The 26,173-nt window shown below is 39.6% G+C and overlaps 2 protein-coding genes across 9 annotated transcripts in view; one reads left to right on the top strand and one right to left on the bottom strand.

Moving 5' to 3' along the window:
- camta1a (calmodulin binding transcription activator 1a) overlaps positions 1-14,682 on the bottom strand; it is a 274,478-nt gene extending 259,796 nt beyond the window's left edge. For 7 of the 8 annotated variants that reach the window (XM_051071351.1, XM_018674475.1, XM_018674476.1 and 4 more), the window contains exons 1-3: positions 14,480-14,682; positions 10,509-10,610; positions 913-1,016 (exon numbers count right to left, since the gene is read on the bottom strand). In XM_051071351.1, the coding sequence (XP_050927308.1) occupies positions 913-1,016; positions 10,509-10,610; positions 14,480-14,504 (231 nt within the window). In that variant the 5' untranslated portion in view covers positions 14,505-14,682. The remainder of the gene's footprint in view (positions 1-912; positions 1,017-10,508; positions 10,611-14,479) is intronic. The other variant, XM_018674479.1, reaches the window with a different exon arrangement.
- A 1,998-nt stretch (positions 14,683-16,680) lies between these two features.
- On the top strand, positions 16,681-24,343 carry dnajc11a (DnaJ (Hsp40) homolog, subfamily C, member 11a). The gene is given in 17 exon segments (XM_018674483.2): positions 16,681-16,823; positions 18,340-18,469; positions 18,608-18,681; positions 19,293-19,394; positions 19,512-19,640; positions 19,772-19,894; positions 20,034-20,107; positions 20,210-20,399; positions 20,515-20,600; positions 20,733-20,849; positions 21,277-21,406; positions 21,408-21,433; positions 21,562-21,631; positions 21,892-21,949; positions 23,043-23,185; positions 23,425-23,554; positions 23,888-24,343. Coding segments are annotated over 17 exon segments (1,680 nt in total). The 5' UTR covers positions 16,681-16,751; the 3' UTR covers positions 23,914-24,343.
- Positions 24,344-26,173: the final 1,830 nt, after the last annotated feature.

Here is a 26,173-nt window from a genome sequence, read left to right as displayed (position 1 = left end):
ACCTTGAGCTTTCGCAGCACCAATGTTAAACACTGTTTACGTTTACATTGAGAGGCCCCTGTGATGCTTGCTAAATAGAGCAGGAGTGTAGTCTTGTGAGTAAGACTCAATGTGCAATTGACATTAACCTTCGATTTATGCCAGACAGGGTTTCCCTGCAGAATGAGCACCGGCAAATCCATAGTAAACATAAACTACAGGAGGAAAGACATTTTTACAACTGTCTCAGTTTAAACATTAGGATAGAGAGAGAGAATGTTTCGCCTATTTTGTGGTTTATTCTTATGTTCGACAACAGAACATACTGTGTCACAATTTAAGGTCACACTCTGCACAGAGGGCTATGAATTTTCTGTGTTAGAGATTTTTTTTGATGCAGCTAAAAAGAAACATCAGAGGAATCCTTGGATCAATACAAAGACAATAAATTTTAAAATCATTCCACTTAAGTTACTGCAAAGGTGATGTACTCAGAAATGCTTCTTAAGTTGCAGTTTAAATATAGTATGTAATAAATAGAAATTATAATGAGAAATATAATTATAAGAAATAATGGATCTTGTAAAATCTGTCATACAGTTGAAAATAATGTTGAATTGTCCAGTATCTGCAGTCTGAACGGGGAACACCTGAAGGAGGAATATGTCACATGGTAACAGGCTCACTATCATTATATGACACATTTAAAAATGTGGCCTATGTGAATTAAGAGAATAGGGTTTTTTTGCGGGTATATTTTTGGTGGATTGGGGAACCTCGTGGAAAGGTGTTACATCACTTTGAAGACAGTTAACATGACTTACAAATCTGTCTGAAAAGGGCCTCCGGAGAACAGCATGTCTTTTCGGACGGGCACCTTTGTAAAGAGATGGATTGAGAAGAAAGTGGAACGATAAGGAGCAGTGGCCTTACCTCATTAGTGTTCCACCGGTGTCTCTCCTTTGGCAGCGAGGTGCATTTTGGTAGACATTCAAGCAGCTTCTTGGGCAGGTATATTTTCAAATGTCCATGTTCATCTGCAACAAGAGCAAGACAAAACAGAATATTTAGCACAGGCTTCATACCTTATTGACTTGCTCGTCTCACTCTTTATCAGTCTATCAGTCTCTCTGCAGCAAAATGCTGACAGTAAAATAACTATCCCCAACTGAATTAGGAAATTAATTTAAGAATAGAGTATTGCATACATTTTATTTTGTGCTCGGCTAAATTATTTTACTGTGAAATGCATTCTATCAGGGGAGTTCGCCAGAAATTTTTCACTGTCAACTTGTAAAGGCTGTGTCTATTCATTATTTAGACACAATAAACACCCTTGAGTGATTTTACAGTGTATGGGGATTTAGTATGGGAATCTGTGTGCTGCACGCCAGAATGTGGTATTATTAAGAGAAATAATTACAATTACCAGGCCCAGTGCTTACATCATAATGTATGTCGTTCAATCCATAATTCATATTTCACAATCAGTTCACAAGTGTTATAAAACAGTAAGGTTTAAAGACACCCTCATGCTTGGATGCATTCAAATGTTCATTTCATTCCATTGCTTTCTTCCTGCTCAAATATGCAGATGGCTTAAGTGTAAACAAACTATATTTGTTTATGGTGGCAAAAATGTGTTAAATTTACAATATCATGAAGTCATGGGGTATTTTTTCAGAACATGTGATAAGGGCTTAGACTATGTGGAAAGAATCTAAGTAATTTACATACAAAATGAGGATCTTATCATTACAAGAAGTTTAAATGCAGAGGGTCTGTGATTGTTAATCATTGGGAAATGACAGAGGAATATTTTTAGGAAAGATGACAGTGCTACAGTGCAATCTCAGGTGCATCGACTTATAAAAAGTCAGTGTGGAAAAGATGTATGGCTCATTACAAAGGGTGAATAGACTTATGTTAGACTGTGTCACTGAGGAAATACAACAGGCCAATAATATGAGCTTCTCTTTTCTCTGTAGCTGCCACTAAAGTTTAGGTTACCCCCCCTCCATTCACACAGACTGTGAGCTTCTAATCTTTTGTGTATACCACACTCCTAATGCATTTACAAACTGTAAATCAAACACTGCAAATCTTGGATGTAGAGTTAGTTAATCCAGGTAATGTTCCAGCGTGTGCAAATGAATCTATTATTCAATTTTAATGTGTGTGGATTTAATGTAAATAAATTCACAGAGGGAGAAGCAAAATACTGCATTTATGTGAAATGCAATTTAGCTTGAAGATAAATTACAACGAAAAACCAAATATCATAGACCGAGCAACACTCTTTCACATTTATATAACTGCAGGTTAGGGAAAAAATGGGCAAGTAAAGGGAGAGACAGAAAAAAAGTCTGAATATGAGTGCTGACTATGGATCCCTGGGGTGGCTGATGTCACTGGTTGACTGTAGAAAACAAGAGAAAAAGTTCAACCGAAAGCAAAATACCACTTTAAAGCCAATACAAATCCAGTAGCACACTTGATTATGAGGATATAACGAGCGTGTATGTAGCTTGCTGTACATCACAGCAGGAGCACAGTGCTACTGCCCAGAAACCTCAGTGAACACAGTTGGTCCACAGAGATGGAGCTGGCTTGTAGCCTCTGAATATAACACGTAAGGTAGAACATCATCGCTCCCAAAGGAATGCAGGAGGAGATCTGCAATATCTGCCATTTCCATCTGTACATATAATTCTGCATGTAGACTCATGTTTTATATCAGCTGCACAGGTATCTGTAATCATTTGCTATGCCCAATTAAGAATCACATACAGCATCTGCTCCTTGGTACCACCAGAGCAGTTTCACTGTCAGAACTGGAAAACACGCTGCAACTGAGTGATCAGAGAGGTACCAAAGAAAAAACATGCAGACATGCAGACTTTTTATTATTCAATAGAAAGTTCAAATAAGCATGAAACTGCTGTTTTGCTTTAATGCAGAGCCTTTTACCATTCACTAAAAGGCTCAAGAAGAGCAAGACCTTCAAAATTGAAGCCCACTCATATATAGCGAGGGTCAGTACAAAGTTTTGGCTATCTCCCATCCTGCAACATGTGCTCCAAAGATTCGCTCTCTGCAACTAACAGACAGCAGTAGCAGCAGATACATATGGCAAGTCTGTCTCTGCACAGATTATTCAGGATTGAATGCTGCCCTCTGGCACAGCCTCCTATGACACCATCAACACCAGACAGAGCTGGATTGGAATATGTCTCAAGTATGTTGGGGATTTTCTCACCAAGAGAGTCAGGATAGAAATCTACCGTAGGAGGATATGTCTGCTCAATCTGCCAGCAGGCTAAAATGCTCAAGATGAGAACATATGGCATAGAGGATCTTGACAAATGCAATGAAATGGTAGTCTCTCATTTGGTTTTAATCATCTCACAACCTTGTAATTACACCAGTCATTGCACAACATGTTTTTGTGCAAAGTATTGTTGGCGCTAAAGCCCTCTCTCCCACGGACCCCTGAATTATGCAAAATGCATCACAGTTAAGTATGCAGTGCACATGGAAAGGTGACACAACTGCAATGTAACTGCATTTTACTTTGAAATGCCAGTCTTGTATTTGTCAGCTAACAACACCCCAAAGCAACAGAGCAACCTATGTAAACCCTGCAGGACTAACACGTGTTAACTGGGTATCTCTTAATCTTTTTAACCTTACATGGATGCATCTGAAATCAGATTACTGGGGGACGATAAGATTACTAATGTGCATGTAACCATACTGAATTTGAAAAGACTTCACCCTGTTGTGAGGACATTCTCATTACAGCCAAATATATATTCAGACATTACTTTTACAGCAGACACTTGTGACATAAATTAACTAGTAATAATAAACATATTTAACTTTAACTTTTAACTTTTACAAAAATATATTTCTTCTCTGTTTTATTACCTGATAAGCTGAACTCTGTCACAGAGGTTTTCAAAGTCTGACAAAACATCATCAGAACTCCCACCCATATCAAGGGGATAGCCTATGGATTACTTCAGTACTGTAGAAAACATGGTGATTCTCGGGCAATTTCTGGACTTTTTGGAAGCTATTTTTGACACTAATTGCAGCAAACAGAGACAAATAGTTTTTAAAGACCTAGCCCTATGTGCCATAGCCATTGCTGCCACTCCAACTGCTGACCATGTTGATAAGCAGGCCAAATAAACAGGCAAAACTACAATAGCTAACTCGTTTTCAGAACATCAACACACAACTGTCCCTTTCACCTTAGATAGCCCTTTCCTCAAGTCTTAATGTAGGGCTCAGAGTGCTGACTTGTGTTCCATGGTTCATATTTTAGGTTAACAGCGTAGAATGCATCACCATTTGTATTCGTAATCCCCCATTTATAAGGCTATACTGCTGGACAATGATTCTAAACATACTGACAAGGCAACTGTGCAGAGCTTTTATGGCCAAACTATGAAATGTTCTTGACTGTCCAAGTCAGTCACCTGACCTCAATCCAACTAAGCATCTGTTTCACTTGCTGAAGACCAGACTGAAAGCAAAAAAGCCCCCAACACAAGCAAGGAATGAATATGGCTGCAGTACAAGACTGGCAGAGCATCACCAGGGAACATGCCAAGTGTTTGTTGTCTATGGATCATGGATTCCAGACAGTCATTGACTGCAACGGATTTGCAACCAAATATTTAATATAGTCGTATATATCTCCTCATTTAACCAATAACAATTTACTAAGATATGTGTATTTTAACACTATACCTATGCTTTGCAATTTTACCAATATCCAAATGAAGTCACCTGTTCTGAAAAACCATCCTGGACGTTTCTAGCATCACCAGTGTAATGGATAAAGCACTTAGCGTTTAATTTACTTGACATATTTTTGCTGTGACAATGATTATTTATAAGACAGGCAGCACTGATGCTCATTTGCACTGCTAAATTAATACCAAGCTATATTGAGGAAAAGGCTGTTCACTTTGCTAACCATTACACACATGGTTCATATACAGTAGAGGCATTTTAAGGGCCCACAGTACATTAACATCAGATTATACAGAGGATGACTGTGTTAGGTTTTATCTATCTCAGATACGGATGACTGTATTTCTTTGAAGAACAAGCTAAGTACTGTCATGTTTTAAATGGCGCACTGTGCTTGTGCTGTTAAATAAACCATGTGTTTTAGCTGTAGCACTTCTTTTTCATGATGTTCAGTGTTGGCCTTCTCTAATCTGGGAGCCCTTGTCTTAACTTGAGAGGGGCCTTGTTTACATAAGACCATTTCTTACAAGGCTCTCATAGCACACAAAAGCGAACTTGCTGCAACTGTTGAGTGCTGAGGTTTCTTTTCTACAGCATTACAGTCTCATAACTCGAATTGTATTGGTCTTTCAGCTGCTATTTATCCACACTAATAATATTTCAGCTGCCTGTATGTCTTCGGTTCCCTCCACTGGGCATTTCCACAGATGTGAGGGAGGAACTGTGAGAATCCCAACAAAGTATTGCTTACTAATTAAAGATTTGTCCACTGTGGCATGGAAATCCACATATACTGTAGTTTGTGCATCAGCTAAAAACAGCCCTCAGGGGAATACCTTGGATGCCAGATTTGGAATAGTTTTACAGAATATAGACAGGCTCCTCTTAATCAAATTGTCTGAGTTGATCAGTGAATAAACAACAAATTACCCACAAAAAAACTTTGCTCAGAAAATGTAAATGTAGCTTCTTTTTTTTCTTAACCAGAAATTGATCAAAGCTTGAAAGGATCTCTACTTCTTTGCATTTCCTGTGTACTCCCCTGTAAGGTTTAATATTTATTTTGGAGTCTAAACAGCAGGCTTAATGACTACTTGTACATTAGCCAAGAAAGGGATACACAGAAAACTACTATTTGGTTGTAAAACACTAAAGTGCAAGACAGGCTGATACCAGAGCTTGTTACATGAGAGGATGAGCTGAGCTGAGCTGGCACACTGGAGCCAATTACATTCTCGGTCTTGATGAGCGAGCTCACATACAAAAGGCTAAACAGGGAGAGGAGCTCTTTTTCAGCAGAGAGGCTACAGGTCTACAGCTTTCATGTTGCCATTTACGTTCTGAACAGTGGCAGCCTGTGCATGGCCCTTCATAATCCACATCACCCTCTGTCGAATGGGTATAAAGACATATATTTCTGTGTGCTGATGTTTGGATTATCACTGATCCTGGCTGCTAAGCAAACACTTGGGCCGAAATTTAAGGGTATCTGACATGCTAGCTTGCTCCAGCCCCACCCTAGAGACGAGAGCGAGGGTCATGAGACTGGAAAGGCTGACAAAAACAAATCTTTAATCAATATCTGAGCCCTGAACGCAAAACCCTCTCTCTTCCGTCTCTGTCTCAGAGCGCTCTGGGAGTGACAGTTTTTCTTTTTAATCTGTGCCCACATTGTGGAGAAATTGCAAGCTAATGTTTTGGCTATAGATCATTCAACAAATCGCTGCTGGCGGTGCATATCCAAAGTAACAGTTTGAATGCAAACATTTTCCACCACAGTTCAGTAGCTAATATGGCTTAAGGATGTGAAGAGTGGTGTAACAGTATCTGTTCTTTCGTAGCTATACCTGAAACACGTGGGAGGTGAATCACAAAAGAACAAACAGTCCTGTGGATAAACATTTGGCCCTCATCTCTGTCCAGTAAGAAGTGCTGTGAAACTGAATTAGGCCTATGGCAATGTCTGTTATCATTAGGTTGGATGACAGCCATTCACTGGGCTGGACCAAAAATGCCCCAAAGACTTTAGCTCCAAAATTAGCGCAGTTAGCCAAATGAGCTTAGCTCAGACATATTTCATCAACTGGGGTGAGAAATGTCATGATGCTACCAGAAACAAAAAACGCACTCCTTCATCTGCTGCACATAAACTATAAACTGTAGCCAAGCAACAAGGTAACAAGTTATCAGTAGTAGTGAATAATAATGCCTGTAGATAATTCTTTCAGCCTTTGCAAAGGAGCTTTTGCTTTGATGTCTCAGATCAAAATTATAGCCTAATGATGGTCACAAATCCAAGAATTGCCTGTTTTGCATATTTCCTAATAAAGTGTCTATATTTTAACTGAAGGGAAAACAGTGTATTTGCCAACACTGAGACTTTTTAAAGAAAAAATAAGTAGCATTGTTTAACCTGGTGATGCTCTGTCATCTGTTACACCCCCTGCAACTAACAATGATGTTTTTCTAAAAGCTTACTTTTGAAGAGGCAACTGATATTTTGGTCACTTAATCCCGGTATTATATAGACAGAATAACACTCACATACTTATACAGTCACAATGAGAGGGACAGAAACAGTATATAGCATCACTTATTATTTGAATCATTGTACTTGAAGCACCAGCAGGGGATTTGAAAGAAATCTAAAAAAAGAAAAGCCACACTCATCTTTCTGTGTGTACACAAAACATGCATGAAAAACTCAAAAGCACAGGCATTTTACAATACACATGCAGTTTACAGACAAATATTAAATACTCAGTGGAAGGCATAGAGATGATGAGAAATATGACGAGTATCTGCATTTAAACAATCACAGAAGTGTGTGGGATGTGTCATGCAGTAAGTATAATCACCAGATCTATAGGAGACAGGATGTCAAAGCAGTCCAATGACAGACTAGACTTAAAACTCAGACCACAGATTAACGCGGTAACAAGATGCTGGCAGATGAAAAGAAATCTAGACAAAAATGGGAAGCAGAGATAAATTCAGAGAGCCAAGGTGCAGTGGTCAACTGACAACATGCTGTCAATTAAAAGCGATGAATTTGGTTGTGAGGTGTGAAAGAAGAGGGAGGAAAGGTAAAGAGGGGGTTTAACCTGCAGGAGGCTACTGCAATGGCATTTACGGTGATGGGATATAATGTCCCTGTAGCCTTTAGATTAGAACACTTTCCTGTGATTCAGCTAAGACCCACGTCACTAATCATTTCCAGACATCTGTCATGACTTCCAGGCTCATTTAACACTTTAAAAACAAACAGACATTAAAAATATTAACCACTTAAGTAACTTATTTGAAACACTTTAAAACTTTTGCTCTGCTCTGTTGTGTCACATTTCTGTTTAATATGACAGTCTATGCAAAATAAGTCATGAATATCTATATCATTGATTTTTTTTACTGTATCTACAAAGAAGACTGGTGGTGCTTGGCCACTAGAGCACTTGATTAGACAAGTCCACAGTCTGCTACTTGTGGGAAATTCTGACCTGAGCTTTACTACAACACAGGACAATTTAAGTAGTGTCAAATTTCCCTGGCAGTAATAACCGTGATTGGGGGTCGCTCTCCCCACAGCATGATGGCTCTTGATGGGGACATGGAGAGGAGTATGTAGACTTAAAATAGCCATGCGTTAGTGTAGGACTGGGAAACCAATTATCTTTATCATTTGGCCTATAGCCTGTTCAATAACACTCTCACATACAGTGAAATTACTAACCACCCACAAGCGGGAAAAAAAGTCTCACTGAACTTCACCATAGTGTTGCTATGTTACAACAAAACTACAACAAAGTGAACATAACATGGCTTGTTGCAATAGCAACTGTTGTGAAAGAGGCAAAATGTGTTTTTTCCTCTCAGTGAGAAAGATAGAAAGAGTCTGAATGCAAGTGAGAGATTTAAATCACATTACATCTCACTGGACATCATTGCTTATGCAACTGTGCTGCGGCCAAACAAGATGCAACATGTGGAGCGTGGCAGCTTTCATTGTTTACAATTACATTGTTTACATTCCCTCAATGGACAATGCGCTGGACACACTATGGCTCTGTGTGGTTGTAATAGTATACTGTAATATAGCATAATAAGGGAAGACTGTCAAAAAGTCAAACAGCTGAAAAAAAAGCCTGGGCCTATTACTGGAAGTTCAACAAACATGCACACACGGTTAACTGCCTGCAACAAACTGAAAATGACTCTTTATGTGTTCTCAGCCCTCACCAAGCTCACCCATCCATAAAAATCCCATCTCAAGGAGAGCAGAGGTGAGGTCTCTCTCTCTCTCACTCCCTCTCTCTTGCTCTTGTTCCCTTTCACTTTCTCCCTCTTGCTTACACATGCACACAAACAAAGCCCTTCTTTCTGTATCATAACTACTCCCACAATTACTCAGACGATTACTCAGATCAATGGTTTACCTGCCTGTTTGAGCTGCTCTATTCTGCTAGAGTGTCCTGGCGAGGCAGAAAAACCTCCAGGCTGAATGCATTAAACAGGAGCATCTGACACGGGTACAGGATACTGTAATACCACGCAATAACATGAGGGAAAATAGCAAGACTGGCAAAACGTATTGTCAGTCACAGCTGTCACACATGAGGGGGTAACACACAAGTCTATCAACAATGTCCCTGTTATAGTCTGCATCCCTGTTTCATAGATCTGCACGAGCAGTCCCCTGCCATTAAACCTCTCAAAACGTTCTCTGTTAAAAATACAAAAAAAGATTTGGTGCACCAGGGCTCTCCCAGTGACAGATATCAAGTGAGGAGTCTAACAAGGGGTTGGGGGTGATTTCAGACTCTCTATTTAGAAATGACAATACATGAGCACACTTAATTACCCAGTCTCTAGTCTAGATCAACAGAGTCTTCCAGCAGTGAAGAGACTGGTGTATTCATTAACAATGAACAGGCTCTTTTCTGCTGAGAAACAATCTGCTTTACAGAGGACAGTTTTTTCAATGGGTAAAGACAGAGGCTAAAAACTTCAGGCACGTCCTCTAAAGAGGGATGAAGGGAAACTCACCCACAAATAAAATCAAGACTTTGGCCTATATTTCTGACTGATTTGTTTTGGTCGTGACAGAAAATAGCACTTGTGCACAGACTTGTAAGTGCACTGAGGCAATTCCCACAGAAGCTGGTTTTCACAAGTCATAAAAACCTCAGCTATGATGTTGTGTTGTCTTTGTTCTTTGCCTCTAGTCTACAGTTCTCATAGAGCACAAAATGTTATGAGAGGAAAGCAAAAGCAAAGATTAATCCATTTGAAGGAAAAAAAATATCATACTCCATAAATATTTTGATCATACGCAATTTGATTTTGCAACATTTTCAAGTCATATTTATAAATTTGAATTTTTTTTCACCCATCAAATGCAGGTTGAAGAGACGCTGGGAAAAGGCAAGTACAAGGCCCATAATTGATGGCTCAAAGTGTAAGCTTTCTCTCTGAGGGTCTGCTCAGGTCCTGATCCCCTGGCCTTAACCTGAAACAATCACTCTTAGTTAACGACAACACTTCAGCTATTGACAGCGTGATCCCGTAAAGCAGACACTTCAATCAACAGAGCAGCCGGAGGAGGTGTTGTGTTGGGGGAGAATAAAAGAAGGAGAGGGAGGTGGGTGGGGGGCATGGGTACGGATGAAATAAAGAAGTAAATAAATGAATCGATGAATGAATAATAGATTGGCCAGCTAGTGGCCTCTTGGAGCAGCAATGCAGTATTAATAACTGACTCTTACTGTTCATCTCTGTGTCATCACTGATACTCTTAGGTGGACCATGGCCAGCATAACACACTGCTGATCTGTACATTCGATCCGGATTACGAACTTTCTTCAGTCCTTCAGGAGGCAAAGAGAAAAGTAGAGAAAATCGAGGAAAAGAAGCATTCTCCCAGCCTGTGATAACTAAGCAAACTCCCCATGCAAGCAGTATCAACAGAAGCTAGACATTATATTGAAATACATTTAAAACACACAAGAGCTGTTGGGCAAAATATGATGCTAATAATTATAGCAATAATAACAATAAGATTTATAATAAATCACAGTGAATTTGTCTATTGTCTACTTAAAACAGTAAAGTTCTGAATATTTTTAGACCTATAAGAAAAACGGCCTGTAATAAGGGTCACTGTAGCTCTGGCCCAGTTTGATACGGGTCAGTAATACTCCCTATTGCATCACTGGTACACTGGATGAATCAATACAATCAATCAGAGGAAGCCGTGCAAAACAGTCAGTAAAGGTCTATTACAGGCAAGGCATTAGGAATGATACGTCTCAGAAATCACAGACCGGACCTGGGTCCCATCCATCCACGCCTCACTGATTCAATTAAAAGGCTGGTTAAAAAAAAGAAAGGAAAAAAAATGTAGCGCCTGATTCAACATAAAACTGGGAGAGCAAGTCGTCCGACATCACGGGGAGGTTAAATTCATCCTTCTTTACAAAACAGCGGAGAAACATTTATACCATTGCTGCACAAGCACTTTTGTAAGTTAATGGCTGACTGCGTGCTTACTTGATGTTTTGCTGCTGCTGCTTCACCCTGAACTTTGAGTGAAATGATAACATCATGAAACTTTTTAAACTGCACCCGCTTGAAAATAAAAGAGAAATATTACTTCCTGCACGGCTGAGACTGTGGGCCTAATTCACAACATTTTAGAAAGCAACCTTTGTTGATTGTTTCTGTTGTTGTCAATGCTCAGACCGCATTACACTTAGATTTATGTAGGTTATGTAACACACCTGTTTTATGTCTTAGTGAGCCATCCCTTCATCACTGGCCTTGCATTTCTCTGATTTTAAATTAATGTAAATAAACTACACAGTTTCGCTACATCTACAAAAAAGTGACAGTATCAAGATTCAACTTCAGAGGGTAAATGCATCAAGATTTAATTTTAATGCAGTGTTTCCTTTTCTTTTAAGTCCCAACATCACAAAAGTGTTAGTACTGGAGCTTGTGTTTACAAAAGTGCTCATTTTATTCCTCACATTTAGCTCTCGCACAGCAATATTTGTATGAGTCTCTGCTGTGGTAGATCCATGACAATTGACTGTAGTTTTATCCAGAGCAGCCTCAGTCTAAAGACATATCAAGCCTGTCTTTTCAGTGCCCTCCAGGCCTTGTACTTAAAGTAACGGACCCACAGTGCTTTTATGGGTGTGAAGGAAAAAAATACCCCCAAGGGCCCAGACAATCAGTTAAGCTGGAGAGAAATACCCAAGGATGTAAACATTACACCACTGAGTGAGACTGGGTCGTGGCCCCTGGGTTTAACACAAGATGTAACCCTCAGTTCTTATGGGCCATCATAAGACCTGCCAAACAGCTAAGAGATCAGCGCTGCCCACATACCACAAGGACAAAAGGTTAAGAAACACTGCTCAGCTCTCTCAGCAACCACCCGACATCCAGGAGTATGTCATGTAAAGACCGTAACAGTGATGTATATTGAAAAAAGCATGTTCTGCATTAATGAACAGCCAAAACTAAGAAAAAAATGGGTGCAGGACTAAAGATCCAGCATTAGAGCTTTAAAGGGCCAGGTTTGCATGAGACGACATCACATTTACATGAAAGTATAAAGCTCTCCCTCTCTTTCTCTGTGCTCCCCTTCCTCCTCCTCCTCCTCCTCCTCCTCCTCCTTTTTCCACTGACCGGCCTCACAGGAACACTGAAAATAACTTAACCTGCTCAGCAATGGGACTTTCAAGTCAGGGTTTTCAGTGAGAGCTCCCTGTGTTGGAGAGAAATCGAGATTAACAACTGGAGCCTATTTGTTAAGATCAGCTATGTAGATGAATACATTAGGACTATACACCACAGTGAAGTCATTACTATCATAAAACCAGATGTCTTCATTTTTTGTCATAGTCACAGACTGATCCCTTCACATACTAAGTGTGCTTCTGTAGCTCAATACCACCCCCTGGTGGGACTGGGTTTAGTGGTTGGCACACTGACATCCAAGCAACTGAAATCCCAGTGTTTTATCATTCCCTCTCTTATGGACAGAGGTAATTTGTTTACACCCATTTCAAACATTAAAGTAATTCTACATCAAGAAGAATTTGTGTTTGAGGTTACTGACACCAAACTCTGCTGAATTTTGGTGTCATTATGAGCAGCTTAGAAACAGCTGAACCTGAGGATTTACGGAGGAATCTTTTTTCTCTCTCTGTCTCAAATTATGCATCCAGTTTTAGAGTCTAGGATGACTCTTTTGCTTCACCCTAAGGGTCAATATAAATCAAAATTTTAGAAAATACCACAAGTTGAGGAAAACAAAAGCAGGAATATGCTGTGTTAATGTCTTATAGCTTCTTCTAATGAAAAAGTTAAAAGTTAAACATTTGAAAAATATAACATAACAGAAAGAAAATTGAAAAAAACTAGCAGGAGAATGTAATTAAACATGCACTTAGGGCTATTAAGCTCAGGTAATTTCTACAAAATTCTAAAAAATATAATTTTAAGTTGCTTTATGTTTTTATCATGTGAAATTTTCATCCTTTTCTAATATGAAACCGAGATTGTTGATAGGTAACTCCATCCATTCTGGTTTAAATACTCTTGATAGTACAAAGCTGCTATCAGGGTAGAAAAACTAGTCTCCTTTCAATTCATATGTTTCATCTTATCTTTATTTTCATATTTAATCACTCACTCAAAAATTCCATAGGCCTATCTGAATGAGAACAGATCCCATATGCATATGCTTTGCAGTAAAATATTCCACTAAAAGGGAAATAAGTAAGTCTAATGCATTTCATTTTCAGTTAGTGAGCCGTAAGAAATAAGCTGCGAGATAGGGAAAAAGTCATCATTTTGTCCTATGAGTAAAGTAGTGTAATGGGCAGGCTGCTGAAAACCCTACTCTCCATCCTCCCTGTTTCCTCTGGTGTGATGGCATTTCATTTCAAGTGCGATAGGGCTCTGCAAGCGGAGCGGGCATTACAACGTTTTGCTGTCCGTGTCTCAAAACCAAATATAGGCCAAGTAATATTAATTGCCATTTTGGAAAAAAAGATTATATTCCCCACATTTAAAAAATACATCACTTCTGTCTCGTAAACACTATCCGCTGAATGCCAAAGAAAATTGTCGCGCTGCGAGGGGGAACTGAACGACCCTCTCCAAGACGGAAAAACATTTTTAAAAAAACTACACTTGTACATTTTAAAACAGACACGTCTAAATAATTATCACATCGCCTTCAACACAAACCGAAAATAACGGTCGACAGAAGAGAGCCGTACTGACAGATAAACTAACACAACCGAGCCGCTTTTTAAAGCTGGGTAATAAGGGAAGAAGTTAGTCGATGCCAATGACATGTTGTCATTAACTTAGCCTTGTTGTTAACAACTTGAATTGCTCGTGGTTTGACAACGACCCTAAGCAAAATATACGGTAAACGCGGTACTTTTACCACGCTGACTGTTTGTCGCCGTGGCGTGCTTTAAATGTGGGCTACGATGGGAATAGTAGCTGGCTAGAAAGCAAGCTAATATTAGCTGGCTAGGTGATGTCTCCACGTTTTAGCTGCCTCTTCGGAGGAAAATAGCGGAGCCGTTTTCCACCGAAAATTTCTCCGCTCGTCCTCACTCGTGTGTCATCTCCGCACAGAGTTACAACTGTTCTAGAAAAATCACACAGCGGTCATACTAGTAAATTAATCCCATTATATTTCTCTTACCTTCCGGCTTGTTTTCGGCAGCCATTTCCCCTTCACGCGCAACATCCTCCTCCTCCTCACGACCGTGGGTACCACGCGCGTGCACGGCGAGGACAGCACGAGGAGGGACCGGAGGAGCAAGCGGCGAGTCGGTCCGACCGAGGCGAACTTACCATTGGCTGTGAGGCGGTGACTGACAGAGAGGCTCCGGGATGAAAAACACATCTCCCCTCACCTTGGCACCACCAGCCGTGTTTTTGTTTTTTTTTATTTTTTTACAGTGAATTTAAAACAGCTCAGAGGCGCTGCAGGTCTGGCATGACGCTTTTGTTAAAAGATGGTGACGCGTTGTTATATTAAAAAGAAATAACTTAATGTTCACCAGGCGAACAATTAATTAAAACTAATTAGATTGTGAATATTAAATGTTTGTCTTTGAGCTGTCCCACTAAAGTCGTTTAACACTAGCATTTCCTTAGTGACGGAAGACCATGGGCAGATGATGTGAAAATATGCCCTGGGTACAGACAGGTAAAAGGCCCCCTACCTCTCCTATAAAGGTCCCCAGTCTGAAAGAGACACAGAACGACTAAAAACGATGTGATCATATCGTTTGTACTAATTTTGTGTCTCGTTGCGGTAATTTTGCCTGTTTTTTTGGTCATTTTTGAGTCTCTTTTGCATCACTTTGAGGTCGTTTTGTTTCTTTTTTTTCGCATCTTTGATGTCATTTCGTGTCTTTTTGTGGTCATTTTGTGTCTCTGGACATTTTGACTCTCTTTGTGGTCATTTTGTGTCTTTGTGGACATTTTGTGTCTCTATGGATGTATTGTGTCTCTTTTGCATCTCTTTGTGCTCCATTTGTGTCTCTGTGGTCATTTGGTGGAAATATTATACAATCACTTCATATAGAAACACCACAAAACTGATCTTCAACAGCTGGTTAGGCTAACTTACTAACTATTTAATGGCCTTCATTACTTTTTTTAACATGTCTTCAGAGATAGTTCTGTTTATCTAAAGTTAGAATTGTTTAAGTTTAATTTTACTAAATTGAATCCATTCATTATCAGTACTGGTTTCCAGAGACAACTGGGTACAAACAGCCAACTAAGAACAAACAACAAAACATTTGAGGCATATCAAACTGTAGTAACAGTCTGACCTGTCTGTCAATCAAGTGTCTAAATGTCAGTTTACATTTGAAAGTCTGTAGACTAGTTTGTTCCCTTGTAAACATGTCTATCTGATTTCAGATAGTGGCACCGTGATCCTGAAGGCTTCAGGGGTTTCCAGGAAATGTAGTTGTTTCTCCTGATGCGACAGTAGGGGATGGTGGTGGAGTCCATCTAACCAGTTCTGTCAGGTAGTGCAGGGTTGATGTGATGCACAGACTTGAAGACCAGTTCCATTAATACAGTCACTTTAATTCTGCCTATTATGCTATCAAGGTTCAAATGTTGGTCATTATGGTGCAGTTACATAGGCTTAACAATAGTATGGCTACGCTAAATGACTACAGGCAATCTTAATACAGATCACTGTGTTTTACAGACTCTGCTTTTGGCACTTGCATCAACTGCAGCACTTAAGGACAGCTTTCAACCTATATTAACAGGCTGGTGGCCGTCAGTGCTGAAACGCACTGTATAGTTTGAGGTGGTGGTGCTGAAAGGACAGCTCCTCGGCTGCTTGTGCGCCTGTACAGTCATTGGCTTGCTGTTATTGCAAATAAAGTAATAATGAACTAATGAAAGGCCTAATGTAGAGAAGTGATTTTCTCACCCTTTGTCTTGATTGCTCCTAGGTGGAAAGGATGCAGACAACATCCCATTGGAATTAGGCATGCAAGCAATATTCACTTTCTTAAATCTAAAAATGCATATTAAAGCCTTTTTAAATATGTTTTTATCTCCTAAAAAATGGAAATTAAGAAACCTATACATATATGTTATCATATATTACAATGAAAAACAGTCAGTAAACATACAAGTAATTTAGCAAACAAGTATCGCATGGGTGCAATGTGAAAATGCCACTCAAACTTTTATTTTGGAGGCATGTCTCATATCTTTAGCGTATCGTTTTTGGCGATGTTCTTAGGATAACATCGCCAAAAACGAATAAATAGCCAAGATTTTGGTAAAAAATAAAAAGCACACGCACAATGAACAAGTCTCTAAATACAGTTGGTGGTGGTGTTGTTCCTCCCCAACACGCGGGGGCGACAGAGGGCGCAGAGACGTCTTTGACTGATGTAAATGACACGAAGAAGAGATGACCGGGTGTAAACATGGCGCCTGCCTTGGACGATGATGAGATCTGCAATGATGATTATTATTCCCTGCTAAATGTCAGACGAGAGGTAGAGTACACAGCTCTGGTCTAAATAGATGTTTGTGCGGGTGAATTTAGCTGTCAGTCTGTAAGCTCTCTCTGGCTCATCTTTAACGACTTCTCGTGTAATCTGATTTAACGTTAGCTAGGTGGCTAGCTTGTGACCCTCGACATTGATTTCTGTGCTGTGACTCTTCGGCTAGATACTTTGCAGGACGCGCAACAGGTTGTGGGGTTACGACTTTATCCCACTGGATTTGTCAATTGACGCAGCAAGACAGAGACGCGTGTGTTACTCCGTTTATCTGAGAGCTAATTATATCAAACTGACAGTTATTAACAGTGTCAGGATGATCTGTTGGATTGAGGACAGGGCTAACTACAGTGGCTAATGCTACTACTGTACCTCAAGGTTTCATCATATAACACAGATTACTCTACAAACATGCTACAGTGTCTGGGGATCGGGTCGTGATCATTTTGTAAAGCACATTATGTTGAACTGTAAATTATACATGTGTTTTACACAGCTCGGGGACATGCTGTGCTGCAGTGACTAAAGTTTATTTAACATTATATAGTTATGTAACTATTGTTTACATGAGAGGTTTTCATCCAATAATGTATTAGGAAATGTTTAAGCCATCCCACTGAATGTTAAAGATGTACATAACAGTTTGGGGCAAATTACAGATCACTTTTGATTGTGGCATGTGCAAGAGTCTGGGCGCCTTAAGTCAGTACTTAGTAAACCCCACCCCTTTTGCCATCTGTTAAAAAAAGGGCGTGTAAATACTCTGTTTTGGGTTTGTGTGGCAGCTGGTGGCACAGGAATCATTGCACACATAGAGGAAAGAGTGGATCCACTGAATATCAGCAAGGTCTGGACGGAAATGCCATGCAGTCAATATAGAAACTGAAATTAAAAACAACTTGAACGTCACTGAAATATAGATTCTTAACATGCTGTGTGTGACAGCCTGAAGATATCTCAGAAGTTGAAGTAATTTGCATGGAGGAGTGGGTGAAAACTCCTAAATCAAAAATAGAAAGACTCTTAGCTAGCAACAAAAAAAGTTTGCAAGCTGTGATGTCTGCCAATTAAGTGCTGGCTTACTAGGGTGCCCAAACATTTGCAAATATCATAATTACCATTCAATTATTGTTGTTGTTGTTGTTGTATTCACTTCTTTTCCATTTCAGATAATCAACAAAATATGTAATTTGTCTATGTCAGTGATTTGGGAAAAATGACATGCATGTGGATATATACAATACCACACTGTAGTCTATCTCACAACAGTCTAATTATAACTTAAATTTGAGCAACAGCAGCAAGTTTCTAATCTGTTTGTCACAAAATAATCTAAACCCTGCCTGGTATTACAGCAGAGATGGTAGACTTTAAATTCAAATAAGTGTTAAATGATCTGTACATAAAGTTGGTAGAATGTGAGTCTGGCTGTAGCAGCATCATGCTGTGTGTTGTTTTTGAAGTTTTCCTTCAGGTTTTCTATTCTACATTTTTCAATATTGTGCTTCAGGCAACACAAGAGGAGCTGAAGGCGGCATACAGGCGATTATGCATGCTGTATCATCCAGACAAACACCGGGACCCCGAGCTAAAGCGGCAAGCAGAACAGCTTTTTAACCTTGTACATGAAGCTTATGAAGGTAAGAAAAGCTTGGGTCACATCATGCAGTTGACCGCCTTTGCAGCTACATAGGAAGCTGATGTTATGACCTACATTATATTATTTAGAAACTTAAACAAACTATTAACAGTATTGGTGGTTATTTATCTCTTTCTAGTGCTCAGTGACCCACAATCACGAGCTATCTATGATATCTACGGCAAGCGAGGACTCGATGTTGAAGGATGGGAGGTAGGTCCATTAGTGATTATAGTGGTTAATAAGTACTAAACAAGCCACCACATGCGGTTAGGTACAATGGCCATTGTGTTGATCGACAGACCACTATTTTATAGCCCAAAGTACATACTGATACACCCCTCATATGCACCACAAGCAGAGGAGCTGAAGCCTCATGGGTCGAGTTCAGTGGAGTTCTGAATTTCACAACCACGACTGTCAGAATTACTTCACATATTTTCAAAAATACTGTATGTACAAAAAATTGGTTTGCATTTGCACTTCCTAATTTTGAGAACGCACACAAAGTATGTTTTGACTATTTTGAAATGGAAATTAGCATTCAAATGTGATATTAAGTTTGCATCTGATGTTCACTAAATTTTTTTAAATGCTTCATGGTGTGACACTTGCATTCATACCCCAAGACTTCCCTGTCCTATATGACATCACTTTCTCAAACCAATGTGAAACAGTACTTGTTTTGCTTCATCTAAAACCATTGATGCTCACCAGTGCAAAACACAACACATAAGATACTGGTCAAATTATTCCAACTTCTTACCTGCATCCTCTGAAGCAGCCAATCCACTTTGCATTCAAGTCATATCTTCTTACACCAGGTGGTGGAGAGGAAAAGAACACCTGCAGAGATTCGAGAAGAGTATGAGCGTCTTCAGAGAGAACGAGAGGAGAGAAGGCTTCAGCAAAGGACCAACCCAAAGGTATGTTCAGGGAAAGATAACAAGCCTCATGTTGAATTGAATGTAATGTAAAAAGTGTCTTGTGCGTATTATGTACATTGTTAATTAACACAGTATTCCTGCACTTGTAATTCACAGGGAACGATTAGTGTGGGTATTGATGCCACAGACCTGTTTGACAGGTATGAGGAGGACTACGAGGAGGTGGTCGGAGGGGGAGTCCCACATGTGGAAATCAACAAGATGCACATATCACAATCCATAGAGGTGCCGAGCTGCTTAAGATTCCACAAAAGTCTTTAAGTGATTTGTACATTGTTGTATTTTGATTTAAAAGATGTCAAGTCTGTGAATTAGTTCCTGTCAAAGGACTTACAGCTTTATGTGTTCTGTTGCAGGCTCCTCTTACAACAAAAGACACAGCCATTTTGTCTGGCTCTTTGTCAACCCACAATGGAAATGGAGGTGGCACTATTAACTTGGCCTTGAGACGAGTCACCTCAGCTAAGGGATGGGGAGAGGTATGCCGCATATTCTTACACACTCTCATTTTGTAATGCATACTACGATTGGCATACTTAACCTTTCTCTGCCTCTGTGGTACAACATGCACTGACATTTTAAGATGTGAAACATTATTTGTCATCTGTCTGTACACAGGTAGAGTTAGGTGCTGGAGACACCCATGGACCTCTCCTTGGAATGAAGATATTCCGAAACTTGACACCTCGATTGTAGGTGTTGAAATGCATGAGAAAAGAAATATGTACTCTGTTTGTCTATTTTACTACAATATAAACAATTAAGCTTTTCTTTTTTCTCCTTTTTTGCCTCAGCTTTGTTACCGCTCAGTGCGGGCTCCAGTTTTCATCCCGAGGCGTGCGCCCTGGGGTTACCACAGTGCTGGCCCGTCACCTAGACAAGAACACTATGGGCTATCTGCAGTGGCGATGGGGGATCCAGTCCTCTATGAACACCAGCATAGTCAGGGACACCAAGAGCAGCCATTTCACCTTCGCAATGCAGGTTAGCAGCCAGCAGTTCTATTTAACTTTAATGTTAGTCAAGACACGAACATTAAATCAACAGTTGCTTGTCAGGGTTGTGCCAAAATGATCATTTACCTTTTCCCCCCCTGCAGCTTGGCATTCCTCACACTTTTATGATGATGAGCTACCAGTACAAGTTCCAGGATGAAGATCAGACAAAGATTAAGGGCTCAGTAAAGTACGTTGTCAAAGTCCAATATCTGTTATTTATCACATTAAGACCCCTGTTGTTTGTGCAAGAACTGACAGCTCGAATTCAATAAACCTTAAGTGCAGGTAAAGAGGAAGTGACTGCATCTTTGTGTTACAGATCTGGCTTCTTTGGGACTGTGGTAGAGTACGGCGCTGAGAGGAAGATCAGTCGACACAGTGTCCTGGGGGCCACTGTCAGCGTGGGAGTGCCCCAAGGTGTCTCCCTCAAGATCAAGTGAGTGTGGCTCTTTGCTCCGAGCTTTCTGTTCTGACGTAACATCTACTCACATTGCAGCTGCCACAGCCAGTCAAATGCATTTTCTACAAATTGTGTCTGTGTTGGGGCAGGACATTTTTGAGGATTTATGCACAGGATTGGATCCCACTGAGATGTTAAGTGGCACTGGGATATGAATTTAAAAGAGTGTGTATATACAGTAAATATCTTGTTATTTTTAGACATTCATAGACAGACATTCAGCACACAGTTCAGTGTCCTGGCACACAATTGTATGTAGCTGAGAGAATACTAAACTTTGTTGTTTTTGAACGTTATCTTTTTAGAGAAATTCTCACAAAGATCACACAGAGTAACGAATTTTCGCAGCCAGTAAGTGGCCAGTTTGATTTCGTAAATAATGAAACCAAGTCTCTATCCGCAGACTGAACAGAGCTAGCCAGACGTATTTCTTCCCGATTCACCTGACTGACCAACTCCTGCCAAGTGCTGTATTTTACGCCACAGTCGGACCATTGGTTTTCTACCTCGCCATCCAGCAGCTTATTATTCGGCCCTTACGTGCGGGCCCAGAAGGAACAGTAAGAAACCTTTGCTTTAAGTTGGTTGATTCATGCAAGAAATGTTATTGGAAGTAGCACCACATGTATTATTATGGCTGGATTTTATGAGCTCATTTTATTTCTCCATTTATCTTCCAACCCAACAGAGACTTGGAGAAGCAGCAGGAGAGCTCGGCCTCTAATATCGCCAGGAAGAAACAAGAGGCAGAGGCTGCTGTGAGTATTTTACAGACTTTGCACGTAGCTGTGGTGCCAACCTTACATTGCGGTTCAGTGTTAGATAACAGATGCAGGTACTGTGGGTGACTGTCGAGAAAAATTACATGTCCCACAACATTCCGACAAAGGGGCTGTGATAGGATTAGATAAGATGCAAGGTCTTATTGAAGTTCATTAGTATAATCCATATGATGTGAAATCTCATTGTTTGTGTCTGTCTGCTTCCCTTCCTCTGTGTACCTTTTTCATCTCTAAAGGTCTTGCTCATGCAGGAGTCTGTGCGCAGGATTATTGAAGCTGAGGAGTCTAGAATGGGTAAGATCAGTAATATTTAAGGGATGAGCTTATCCTGGGAATAATGTTTTTTAAGCAGGTTGCGAAACTGCTTGATTCTCTTGGACTCTGAACTGCTGTTTGTACATTTTAGGTGAAATATTTTGAAAGCTATGCCTGATTGAATGTTGCTCACTTCCGAGTGTAATTTCTAAGGCACAGTCTGTTTTCACTGTATAAAACAAAACAAGGTCCTCTTTGCTGCTGTTTAATTTTCCATTATGCCTATGAATTCCCAGCTCACATATCAAAACAACTTAGCTATAACAGAATACACAATTTAAGTGATGTTCTTGGGTTGTTCACTGAAATTTAAAGGGACTGTATAGCATAGGAAACCTACTTTGTGGACTCTGATAATATCTAGGGTGATTTTTGTGGAGACATGGGTAGCTCTTTAATCAGGGTTAAAACAGTTGATAGAGTAATAGAGTTCAGTGGATTTTTTAATGACCCTCCAGCTTCTGTTTCGACTGGTGATAATTGGGGCTTTTTAGTTCGCCTTTTGATAAGTACACTAACAAAAAGCTCTCAGCAGAGAGTGTAATTTTCACCTAGGGGAGTTTGGCAAGTGATAATTGGCTTATGACACCTGTCACTGAAGAGGTTGCTTTGATTTTAGTATCATCAGAGGTCCCCTAGACTTTGCACTTGTAAAGTAACAGTTAATAGCAGCAGGCACACAATGACAAGCACACAGCTGCTCTTCTTTATTCGACAGACTGCACGCCATTACATGGCTACAACATTGTTTATGCAGCTTTGCAGTTCAAATTAATTGTGCTTTTTTCTTTTTGTTAGTTACTCGCAAAATGATTTTAACAAATAAGTCTCAAAAATTACACTGGTTCTGTTGTAAATGGTATAGCTACAATGGCAGGCAGAGATTTTAATTGTTCTATGGTGAAAGTGGGGAGTTTTGTTGAACTTTTAATATCAGTTCATCCAAAATTCAGAGTTTGTTGGATTTCTGAAATCTAGGCCATTTTGTATTTTTAATCATGGTAAAATAACACCACAATACATTAAATCTCCAGTTGATTTACGCTATCCTTGATACTTTTTCCTGAATCAGGTCTCATCATCCTCAACGCCTGGTACGGCAAGTTTGTTACAGACAACAGCAGAAAACATGAGAGGGCAAAGGTCATTGACGTGACTGTGCCACTGCAGTGTCTGGTGAAAGACTCAAAACTCATCCTCACTGAGGCCACAAAGGTAAGCACATTAATCCAGGGCCAGATTTCCAAACCCACAGAACTTATCCAATACCCACACTATGAAGTAGATTTTTCAGCTGTAATGTTAGTATATCTGTTGATACACTAGTAGTTATTATGCTGATAGGAAAAGCATTTATATATTGTATACATACTCGTGTTACAAACTGATGTCCTGAACTTACTGTATGATGATTCCTTCTGCTGCTGGTACATGACCTGATGTTGTTTTTCCAGTCTGGACTCCCTGGCTTCTACGACCCCTGTGTGGGGGAGGAGAAGAGCCTGAAGGTGCTGTATCAGTTCCGTGGAGTCATGCATCAAGTCCTGTCAGGAGACACGGAGCCACTCAGGATACCAAAGCAATGTAAGTCCCTCAGTCTAGTGTACAGCACAGTTAAATGGGGACGTGTTGTATTTTTGCTCCTATTTCTGTTGTGTTTAGCTTCTAGTTAACGATACAGTAGATTGTGTATCGCCTTGAACTGTCTCACTGTTCAAGTTTTAGATGTTTCTGGCAGGGGGGGGTTACTTTAATCCTGAATCTTTGTAGATGTTTCTGATGCAACGCATCCCAGAATATTTTATCTCCATTTTCAGAATGTGTCCTAAAATCCACTGAGCTATATTACCTGTCACCTTCATGTGCCTGCCAGCAGCGTTATTTCTGACTTCTTTGTTCTTGTCTCCCGCTGCACAGCTCACAGGATTGACGCCGACACATAGGAGCTCCTCCGCTGACCAAAAAGACTCATCTCTCAGCCGTCTGACGGAAGCTGGATAAACCTGTTTTAGATACGACATGGATTTAAGTCCTTGTTACTCAGAAATTGTGCATTTATCTTTTGTCTTTATATTCATCTAAATATGCAGAGCGGAGTCAAAGCATCACAGACTGGGCTGATCGTAATTCAGTATCCATGGACAGGGTTGTGGCCTGCTTGAAATTCTAATGTGACACCAAAATCAATGGCTACCATCCTACTTCCCAGGTCTACTAGCCTCTTTGGTATCCATTTGTTTTTGGTATGGCTTGTAATTTATGACCTATGTACTGTATTGTACACAAACTGCAGTGCCTATGTGATTGAAGACATGAATGCACCTCTGTTTATTTGCCATATTATTAAAAATCAGTCTCTCTGATATCGCTTAACATTGTAGCACTTTTTGTAGTGCTTTTAAGAGGAAATATTTATGATTGTCTTGGGCAGATTGAAGTCATTAACTTTGAACAGGCTCTTCAGGGAAAGGGAACAACTGAAATGTGTGAATTTGAATAATAATATAAATGTGGTTGACAAGCAGCTGCTGATATACAAAAGAGGTAATAAATAGGAAAGGAATGGCTTCAAACTTAGCCCAGCATGAAGAAACTGCATGTGCAAAGTGTTGCCACTGGATAGAGTTTAGAAAGAATGTTTTAACAGAATCATTTGAAATGTGTTTTACATGCCAATTAACTTCAGTGAAGTCTGTAGGTCTTCTCCCTGCAATCCCCCTTTTTTTGGATCTGGGTCAGATATTCATGAATCTCCCCTCCTTCACTTGTTTGTCAGTGTGCCATTAATAGAAAGGAGTGGATTAACTGGAAGCACCACAAGACCAAAGATTGCCTTGCTGCCTGTGAAAAATGCAACCCAGCTTTCTCAGGAATCATAACAAGTGGATCATGCAAAGAAGGCAGACAAAAACAACATCCTGACAATGTGTTGTGTATATTTTAATCAGTTCATTATCCCGAAGAAAACATCCACACGCCTTGATGTTAATTAGTCAGCTGATTTGTTAGAGAGGCATTATTTTCTGGTTAATCAATTTCAACTTTTGGCAAATCATTAAGTTTGTGTTTAAAGACTGAAGGTTTTCCAGGGCAGTTAAAATGATGTGACATTGTAAACAATCAAACCAAGTGATTAGTAGAATTAAAAAGTATTGGGCTATGTGTTTGAAGACCATATAGATCAGGAACAAAGTTCAGTGAAGGCTGGAGACACTGATTATCACAGTGACAATGATGAGTGTATGACATTTTTTGATACTGTTTACTGATAAGGCACCATTTATAATGGATTTAGAAGCTGTAACAAATGGGTCTATTACTAAAAAAATGAGTAATGCTTTATGGATCAGTTATCTGTTACTAAGAACAACTTTTGGTTTGCCAGGCTGTGTAAAATCCTCCTACAGCATGACACTTTTGTCTGTCTTCTTAATCAATAAATGAGGCCCTGCAGTGGACTGTTTGACCATTCAGTTTCTGAAAATCCTTTCACAAACAGCTTATTAACTTATTTATAACTACAGACTTGAATGGTTATTGTAGAAACTTTTTAATGGCTTGCTCACATTTCTAACTGCATACAAGATATTAGTGAGGGTCACAGTAGCAGTTGTTAATGACTTACTAACATTTATAATTGAAGACTTGGAGGATTTTCCACAAACTTGGCAACTCAAAAGTTATTACTTATAAACATAGAATAAATAATTGACCATTAATGAAGCCAGGTCTAGATCAATACCACTTAGATTTGTTGAATCATTAACAGGAAAAGTGTAAAGATATTAAAAATACTGTTTTAGATTTGTAAAACCTTTATTCTAGTTGTGAAAAATGGAAAAAGGGAAAGAAAAAACAAAGGCAATTTCACTGCATTTTCCCGTCAAGACCACATTGGATCATAATTACTTCCTTAAGTTGTATACAATGTTTTAAATAGTCTTAAACATTCTGATCTCGACCATGGTCCAATGCAGTCCAGAATTAAACTGAAACTGTTTGAATTATATTTTTCCCTCTCCGGGATAATCTCATCCAGATTTGATCAGTCTAAGTAGGCCCATTGATGGAAAAGAAAAAGGAGCGAAATCTTGACTTCAGTGCATTTTCACAAATAGAATTAAAGTTTTCCTAAACTTGAAAGTGAGTTTCACACCCCGCGCCTCTTCACGTTTTCACAACTGTCATGTAACGAGGTTCAAA

Source organism: Lates calcarifer, linkage group LG6, assembly GCF_001640805.2.
Source record: "Lates calcarifer isolate ASB-BC8 linkage group LG6, TLL_Latcal_v3, whole genome shotgun sequence".
Taxonomy (NCBI): domain Eukaryota; kingdom Metazoa; phylum Chordata; class Actinopteri; family Centropomidae; genus Lates; species Lates calcarifer.
This window is presented reverse-complemented; position numbering and strand designations above follow the sequence as displayed.